General features: G+C 30.7%; 1 protein-coding gene across 1 annotated transcript; it reads left to right on the top strand.

Annotated features, from left to right (window-relative positions):
- The first annotated feature begins 809 nt into the window (after positions 1-809).
- On the top strand, positions 810-8,589 carry LOC144844875 (alpha-N-acetylgalactosaminide alpha-2,6-sialyltransferase 3-like). The gene is made up of 7 exons (XM_078701977.1): positions 810-863; positions 1,128-1,253; positions 1,936-1,974; positions 2,393-2,653; positions 3,501-3,925; positions 5,973-6,080; positions 8,120-8,589. Exons 3-7 carry the CDS (start codon positions 1,954-1,956, stop codon positions 8,583-8,585), a joined length of 1,281 nt encoding a protein of 426 aa, XP_078558103.1. The 5' UTR covers positions 810-863; positions 1,128-1,253; positions 1,936-1,953; the 3' UTR covers positions 8,586-8,589.
- Positions 8,590-10,043: the final 1,454 nt, after the last annotated feature.

Here is a 10,043-nt window from a genome sequence, read left to right on the forward strand (position 1 = left end):
TTAGCCTACATCCATTTGGTACTTAATGTTGAGAGGCTTAATTCGTGTAATTGTCGACATTAATGCGAAAATTATACAATATTATCATCAATAAGCCTAATATATTAATTTATATGCTACGGTACAACTATTTACACTCATTCATTTGAAGGCGGTGGTTGTCACGTCACCCTGTAAAATACCCCTGCTTTCCATGTTTAATTTCTCAAGTTTAATGTTTGTATTATTCTATTATATTCATTCATATTTTATGCTTTTTTATAAATTGCAATGTTCTTTGAAAGCAATATAGGCTACTGACCACAATATGATAATGATGATTCTTGAATATAAACAAAGAATTAAAAGAATACTTCCTACTAAGTAGGTCTATACAGTAATATATTGAAAACATGAGCTTATTAACTTTGACTGTGCATCTATGATTCCTTTTTGAATTGTGACTGCAGCCACAATTTTCCACAGGCACATTCGCAGACTTAATGCGCATCTCTGATGAAGCATATTATTATTATGTCACATTTAATAAAATATGAATAAAATAATATTCAAAATGTTGTTATATTGTTATTATATATATTATCAAATTAAATTAGACCTATATTTAGTCAGATTTCGGGCGGCTACTATACAAAAATCAATAAAGTGTTTAAATATACAGGTATTAATATTTGCTGGATAGCATCAGATCAGATCTTGTATTTTATTTTGTTACACGCCACCAGTTGTAACTCTACTTCCGGTATAAACTCCACCATTCACCACCTCAACAACGTTGTGTAAATGCATGCATCACTGGACCCTTTTGTGACGAATTGATACACACAAAAGAACTCAACTTGTCCGTTTTTCTTATGGTAATTGTAAGTATTAACACGGTATCAAAGCTAATGATTGGTTGGTTGTTCACGAGCGTTCACTTTTTTTGCGTTTTGTTATTATTTTTTAAAGAATATCCTTCTTTTATAAGGAACACAATCCGGTAAAAATAATCTTGAATTTGTTCAGGCTTCCCAGACGGTATATTCACGTGAGGCGTTGATAGGCCCAGCACTGCCACTCGCTAGCTAAAAAAGTGTTATTTGAGCTGTCTGATGTTACATATACCTGTACTTTCTTGCTTTCAGATGTATTCTTGTATACGTTTCGTTTTCCTTTTTAATAATTGTCGAAAATGAAATATAGGCCTAAGGAATACGTATTCACTAGGAATAAAAGGAACTACGATACGAACATCTAGTAGGTACACTAAAGTAAGTAGTAGGCCATATTATTTGACAAGTGACAGTGGTAGAGACTTTGTTTGGTTAAATATATACCATTCATTATTTGTTTTACCTAATTGTGTCCCTACCCTTCATATAACTGACTAACTATTACAAATTCCTGACCATCTTTAAATATGTTATTTATCATTGTTCAAAATGATTCCAATATTTGAAATACTTTTTGTTCTTTTCGATCTAACCGGCTTGGTTCTTCCAAACCTTTTTTTTTATTTTTAACATTTATATAAACAAATTATTATACTATAGACAAGTTTTTTTTATCCCTATGTTGTATTGTATGTTCTAATAAAAAAAGAAACAAAATTGATTTTAAAATAATTGTGAACTTTGAACTGAGATATATTCAATACATTCTCCCATTACTTTCTGTCAATTCAAATAAAAGTTTCCAATTACACAAAATACTGGCGAATATTTGTCATTGAAGTTTGAAAGGAACAAAACTTAGGTATAATATAACATTGAAATATTATGGATTTCTCAAATTCAGAATTTATAGTTTGTTTTGTTATTATATAAAATGCCATTAGGACCTGTAGCATTTACCCTGCAATGAAGTTCTCTCTTTTCAGGAAATCCAACACTTTTTAATCATCACAGTGTTTTCATTTAACATTTATACCATATTGATAATTATTATTTTTAGGTAAATCAGCTTACAAGGATGGGAGTCTATTTACCAAAGGTGTGTAGACTATATTATTACTATAGCACAGCATGCATAATATAAACTATTAATATATAGGCACTGAATGCATACTGAGAAAGATCTGCTCCTGTATCATATATCAAATATGCAGATAGAGTTAAGGTTAACAAAATGGCATATTATTATTTAGCCCATGGGATAGTGAGTGAGTGAGGTATATTCAGGCAGATTTACATTTTGCTTCCTCGTTGTTGGCAAAATGAGTAGAATATTATGTTATTTGTAATTCTTTTCAAATATAAGGTCCTTGAAAATAGTCATTAAAATATGTAGTAAAAAGATGATGTTGACACACCCTTGTTTACCCATTGCAACACCAACTAGTCACCATTCAATGACAAAATGTACCTTTGACTTTGAGTAAACAGTAAACTATTATTTGTTTGTTCTTTAGAGCTTAAATGGAATGTTATTTGTGGTGACATTATATGGATCTTTATGCATCATCGCCCTTCTCCTCATAACAATGTACCCTACTGATGAAATTGAAAAATGTACCAGACAGGGGGATAGCAGCTGTCGCCATTTACACGGGAAACAGTTAATTACTGACGGAGGGATGCGTCAATTTGACTATTTTAACGTTACACCCATCGTACCTGTACTAGATACTGGTACTGAGGAAAGTGGCTATGTCGCTCTTCCAGGTCTAGAGGTAATAACATTGGTTTGTTTTAATATGTACATTATTTTGTATTCTATTGCACATGAACATTCATGAATTATTTATTATACTAATACGTCTTGTGCCTGAAAAAATGCACAATACAAAAATAAAAATGCAATCCATAATACACAATGTTGGTTTGTTTAAAAAATAGATTTATAAGGAAATGTTTACTGTATGAAGTAAATTTAAAAGTGGGGTTTGGTGGAATGGTTGGGGAAAATTACAATGTAAACGAACAGACTTTACATTTATTTGTTTGTTTGTTTCTTTATTTCCATTCACAAAATCATAAACATACATAAATGATCATTACAAAAGAATGGAAAGGGGGAATCTCTGAAGCACAGCTTATACTAAGTAGAGACTCCCTGTTACAAAACAGTAGATATATATAAATAGAAATATGAAAAAAGGGCACAAGGGCATAGACAAAAACAAATTTAAATTTTAAGAAAATGCAAACAATCTGTTTTTTTTTTTTTTTATCTTAACAAAAAAAATATAGTTTTCTCAGAGAGTAAAATGTAATTGTTCAGTTTTAATCATTAAAAACGGGTGACATAAACAATAAAATACCTGTTTTAATCAGAGTATTGCAAAAGTAATTTATTTTTGTATTTTATTTTAAAAGTTATAGGATTCTTATGTAACTTAAGAGTCTCATGTATTTCACGCCAAAGTTCAACCCTTTACTAACTTAATGATTTTTGAGTGGTTCTTTTAAATTGTGGGTAGAATTGGTGTTTTTGTCCAGTATTTACATTGAACACTTTAATTTGACCGAATTATGTTAACCAAAAAAAGAAAATGAATATCAATGTTGTTTTTGCAGCCATTATCTCTTCAATGTTCAGAGTGTGCGTTTGTTACAAGTTCTGGTCGATTACAAGGAGAAGGAGCGGGTGAGGAAATAGACGAATCACCTTGCGTTATACGAATGAATGCTGCCCCCACAAAAGGTTACGAAAAAGATGTTGGTAGAAAAACAACTTTTCGAATTATTGGACATCGTAATTTTCCCCGTATGATGAATTCCGAAGAGAAAAGAAAGTATCATTTGGTTAATGCAACAACTAAATCTGATAATATTGTATTAGTTTGGTTATATGCTGTGGACTTTGACCCCAAAAGGAATCCAGCGAGGAGGTGGGCATCTGCCATGGCTCAGAAATATCGCACTACTAATTTTTATATGGCAAATTATAAAACTATGACAGAAAATGAGGAGATATTTACAGCAGAGCTTGGTGTTTCTAGGTAAGCTGTTTTCTTTTTGTATTTAATGTGTTTTATTGTAACTTTTTTTGCCGTTTTAATGTTTAATTTTTTTATGAATTTTCTTTTACCTTGAATTCCTTCCATTATTTATATTATTATACTGCATGTTTTATAGATAGTTACCTTATTGTAAATGTCTGTGTACTATAAATAATTATTATGTTAGTTGCTTTTGAATTATTTTTATTATATTGTTAATGTTCTCTACTGAACTCACTCAAATCAATACTTTAGCACTGAAAGTATTATTCAGTATAAAGACAGAATAAATAAATAAATGTGTATTTTATATTGTATTATCCAATTACAATTAATTGTTTGCAAGTAAAATGTGAAGAATGTTTTCATGGTAAAATTTAATTCAAAATTGAAAAAAAAAAATTCAGTCAAATTAAAGTGTTCAATGTAAATACTGGACAAAAACACCAATTCTACCCACTCAATTCAAAGATTCAACTCAGTTTTGCCTTGAAATAGAACAAATTCATAAAAATATTCAACCACATTCAACAAGCAATAAACATTTATTATATTTGTCTAATTAGTCTCAAACCACTTTGAATAATTCTCATTTAGCCAGACATTTTAGTTTGAACTATTTAAACAAAAACTAATTTGACAACAGTACTTGATGTATTGGAATTTTGTATGATGATGTAATAATTTGTATTCAAATTCTTATACCTAATTTTCTCAATGACCTCAATCCTAAATGCATATAACATCTGGAAATGTACAGAGGCATAATATTAAATGCTATCTGCAGTTGTCACTGTAGTGGTTCATATCCTGTCCTCATTGGCTGCTGGTAATGCAATTCTTGGATAGAAAAATAGCACATTGAAAGATATCATTTCTCTGACTGATTTCTGCACAATTTCATTAAATAATGCATTTGAATATTGATTAATGTCATACTGTACAAAGTACAGTCTTTTATTATGAATATTATTTGTCTTGGCCTATAATACTAATTAATATAATTATTAATAATACTGTATATAGCGAGAGGTTATGGTCGATCGCATGTGTTTGTGTGTGTGTTTTTGTTTTAGCACGATTACTCAAAAAGTTATTGCCCGATTTCCATAAGATTGTAAAGGATTATTTCATAGGTGTATGGGAATGTCATTAAATTTTCATATGCATCAGGCAAAGGTTTGCGCTCTCGGAGTGCCCTTCTACAGTTGCAAATTGTGTGTTCATTTGCAACCATACTGCTGATAACCCACCAGTACAAGTGTTATTCATAATTTAAATGTTAAATTATATTATCTGTATCATTTATAATACAAAATTTTAAGAAAATTATTTATTTTTTTGCACATTTTTTTGCCATTCATAACCATAAAATAATACCATAATTATTAAAAACTTGAACTCACAAGTCCTACAGTAGCAATAAAATGTAAAAATATGGTTGCATTTACAACAATGCAGAATTCAATTATGTGTGTAATATTGAGAAGGGCATACCGCTTTTTTATTAAGTGTAACGACTATAAACGATATGAAATCTCAAATCATAATCAAAATTAATTTATTAAAAAAAACATGTGTAGGAATTTTTGGATATTATACATGTAATTCATTTCATAATACTTTCATGTTTCTGTGACATTGTACTCTGAAATCTAACAGCATAAATCATAATTCAAACGTTAAAATTAGGATTGATTTTTATGTTTTTGTACTTTGGGATAATAAGATTATAATTGGCCTAGTTTAAGCACATTACTAAGAACATTTCATTCAATTAAGATTTATTTATTGTAGCATAAAATACCTCATATAACAGGTTGAAACAGGTTGATGATAAATTAGACATATAAATAATTCTAGGTAGTAGTTAGTTAAGTGAACCAGACTGGCATGTATAAAAGCATAAGTTCAAGTCCCATCTACAGCATTTTTTTTTAATATATTGTATAATTATTAATATTATGATGTGAAAATAGTGGCAAATTGCTGCTTTTGAAGTACCACTTTTTGTATTTTAAAAAAAATTATTTTTGTTGAAATGCAGGAAAGAAGCTAATACATGGCTAACTACAGGATGGAATAGCATGCTGTTTGCTCTTGATGTCTGTAAGAAGGTAACCGTGTATGGCATGATATATGAAGATTTTTGCAAGTAAGAAACTAACATTACAATGTACTGATCTTGGCTAGAAATTAACCACAAAAAAAATGGTTTAAAAGCTATTTCAATAGGATAGTTCCTTAAAAAGGATATACCATGGCCTGTAACCCGTTGGTGCCTAGCTATTCCCTTGATGTACAATGCTGTGAATAGTATGAACAACAGAGATACAATTTGTCTACATACTTTTTACATAATATTGTAATACAGGGCCGTAGCCACCAGTACGGTTGGTAAGGTTTCAACCTGACCATTTTTCTCATAGGTCTTTGACAACTTGACAGAGATTGTTCCCTTTTCTTGCGATCACCACACCACTTTATTTCTCATGACTATGGCACTGTAATATATATTTTTCAATTCAAAAAAATATAATATTTTTAAACCATCCATAGTGGTACAGTACATACCAGCATGATTCATTTTTTAAATTTTAACAAATAAAGTGGCTCACATTTTTTAGAATTTGTTTTTCATAATCAGTTTATAACTCTGTAATTGAATTAATATGTTACAGCAAAAATTTTAGTAGGTATTAAATAAATGACCAATATCGTTCCAGGAAGTAGGTGTAATAATTAGTTGTTGCCATGTTGTATCCAAAGCATTGTGTATTTATATTTTATTATTCCACTGAGCATTGTGTATACCTACTATATTATTATTACCAGCATTGTGTACTATTATACTATCCTATTAGAATTGTGTACTATATTGATATTTACCAAGCATTGTGTAATTCATACTACCAAGCATTTATATTTTTAGCTTATACAAACAAATCATATGATAAGAATAGTCAACATTGCATGTTAACAATAAAGACAGTTAAAGTTAACGACAACTTGACTGAGGACCATATTTTAACAACGTATTAGGGATGTACATATGATTTCAGAACCATCGCGAGATTAAGGATATCCCCGCACACGCTTGCCGTACAGCCGTCGCCGTCAATTGCTGTGACGTCGATGGTGCATCGCAATACTATCTCTTGTATGTTAACAACAGTGGAAACTCATTAAGTAGATATTGCGATGCACCATTGACGTCACAGCAATTGACGGCGACGGCTGTACGACGAGCGCGTGCGGTGATATCCTTAATCTCGCGATTGTTGTGAAATCATATATTCATCCCTAATACGTTGTTAAAATATTGTCCTCAGTCAAGTTGTCGTTAACTTTAACTGTCTTTATTGTTAACATGCAATGTTGACTATTCTTATCATATGATTTGTTTGATTTGTTGTAATTGTAAAGAGCCGATATTGAATAAATCAAATCAATAATCATTTATTTATCTAATTTAAAAATGTTAATCAATGTATTAATTTGATGAAAATTAAAAAGCCATATTTTATTATATTTTACTAGTCTACTAGCCACATTTACTGTTCCTTCATTTGAAGCTATTTAACAATTATATTAAAAATAAGAAATATGAGGGTGTTCCTTCCTTGTTTACCATAAGGGTACAGGTGGATTATATAATGTTTAAACTTGAATGAGGACCATATTTTAACAACGTATTAGGGATGTACATATGATTTCAGAACCATCGCAAGATTAAGGATATCACCGCACACGCTTGCCGTACAGCCGTCGCCGTCAATTGCTGTGACGTCAATGGTGCATCGCAATACTATCTCTTGTATGTTAACAACAGTGAAAACTCATTAAGTAGATATTGCGATGCACCATTGACGTTACAGCAATTGACGGCGACGGCTGTACGTCGAGCGTGTGCGGTGATATCCTTAATCTCGCGATTGTTGTGAAATCATATATTCATCCCTAATACGTTGTTAAAATATTGTCCTCAGTCAAGTTGTCGTTAACTTTAACTGTCTTTATTGTTAACATGCAATGTTGACTATTCTTATCATATGATTTGTTTGTACAAGCTGACATTGTCACATAGTATGTGTACAGATGTACCATTGACTCTGTTTGCCCGCATTGTGTAAGCAAACTTTGCTTTTCGATAATATTTAAAAGATAACAACTAAAGAACTTCTTTTTTTTCAGAGAGCATCCAAATGACCAGAAATATTACCATTATTTTGACCATGTGCAACACGAGTGCAAATATTATGCTGTTAGTGAAAACAAATTAAGTACTGGACATAAGTTTGTGACTGAGAAAGCAGTGTTTGCTCGCTGGGCCGAGACACACAACATTACTTTTAAATACCCTTCTTGGGAAAACAAAACAGTAAAAGGAAAAGGTTTGGACACACCTTTCTTGAAAAGATGGCGTGCTTATAAAGATTGTTTACAGGAACATGTAAATAATACTGTTGGTACGTATGACTGCGGTGACCACAATGGTATCGTAATGAATGGTACAAACGTTCACACAGGTAATAGGACAACTGATTATGTAGAAACAATTATAAAGAAAGATGACGGCACTGTAATCAAACAACGTGTTTATCAAATTGCTCCAAATAAGAAAAAAATTGTAAAAATAATAAGTAAAAGGCGACATTAGTAAAGCGTAACACACCAGTGCAGGTGGAGATTAAAGTCCAGTGAGAAAATGAATTACTGTAGGACATCAACAAAGGTGGACATTAAAGTCCAGTGAGAATACCAAGCACGCCTAGCACATCAACAAGGATGGACATTAAAGTCCATCGGCAACACCAAGCACGCGTATTACACCAGCGATTATCAATTTAATAATTGAGCTTGCTCTCCTTGGCAGGTTTCAAGAATTCGAAACTAGTCTTCGGCAACACTATTTCTTTTGATTTTACCTGGTCCCTGCTGTATTTTTTCATAACATCTTAGATTTTATTTAATTAATTTTTTTTTGTCTTTTATTTATATTTATATTATATTTTACTTCTGTTAAAGGAAAGTCTTTAAACAGTGGGTTCGCTTTTGACAATCCTGGCTTTTGTTTCATTTTGTATTTTTATGTATTCTGTTGTAATTGTAAAGAGCCGATATTGAATGAATCAAATCAATAATCATTTATTTATCTAATTTAAAAATGTTAATCAATGTATTAATTTGATGAAAATTAAATTAACTATTTTAGGCATTTCTAAGCCATATTCTATTATATTTTACTAGTCTACTAGCCACATTTACTGTTCCTTCATTTGAAGCTATTTAACAATTATATTAAAAATAAGAAATGTATCATGGGGGTGTACAACAGTTCCTTCCTTGTTTACCATAAGGGTACAGGCGGATTATATAATGTTTAAACCACACAATAGAGAAAGGAAATATAACTAGACATGGGAACCACATCTGTATAGCAGAACAAGGTCATGTGACCATTTTTTAACTTGTTAATAATAATTTCCCTGATGATAAAAGCAGTATACCAAAAGTTAAGAAAATGAAAATGCCAAAAATATGGATAAATATGTTAGGTGATTTACCTACAAGGAGTCTACTAGTACTAGTGTACAGTGGTAGTAGTAACTTTGTTAATAAAGTGTTTATTTCAAAATGCTCTTTTTTTTCCTCAAAACAAATTGCATTGCAAATTGTTATATTTTATGTTTGGCCAAATAAAAATATTTGACTTTTTTTTGCTATTTTAATTTTCTTTATTATAAAATGGTTGTATTCTGAATTAAAATTGCATGGTTGCAACCAATAGTTATCAAATTAAATAAATCATCATTTATAGTACCAAATCCTAGTCCTAAAACGAACAGTAAACATTTTTTTTATAGAAATTTTAAAGTAGGAGTTATTTAAGTTATTTCTAATTTGTCTGCACCACATTCTTGAATGTGAGTTAACATAGTTTTAAAATGTAATTTAAATAAGGATAATATACGGTAATATTTATGAAGCTAAAAGGTCATTCTAATAAAATTGCCGCAGGGGGCAAGTATTTGTCATGAGCCTAAACAGAAAACTGTCCTTGCGTCGCCATTAACATAATATAAAAATGTACTAAAGAATAACCTCCCGCAGAAAC

The sequence above is a fragment of the Antedon bifida genome, chromosome 6 (genome assembly GCF_963402885.1).
Source record: "Antedon bifida chromosome 6, ecAntBifi1.1, whole genome shotgun sequence".
In the NCBI taxonomy this organism is placed as follows: Eukaryota; Metazoa; Echinodermata; class Crinoidea; order Comatulida; family Antedonidae; genus Antedon; species Antedon bifida.

Coding starts and splice junctions, on each gene's coding strand:
- LOC144844875 (XM_078701977.1), top strand. CDS start 1,954: ATGGGAGTCTATTTACCAAAG. Junction 1,975..2,392: donor TGGGAGTCTATTTACCAAAG/GTGTGTAGACTA, acceptor TTTGTTCTTTAG/AGCTTAAATGGAATGTTATT. Junction 6,081..8,119: donor ATATATGAAGATTTTTGCAA/GTAAGAAACTAA, acceptor CTTTTTTTTCAG/AGAGCATCCAAATGACCAGA.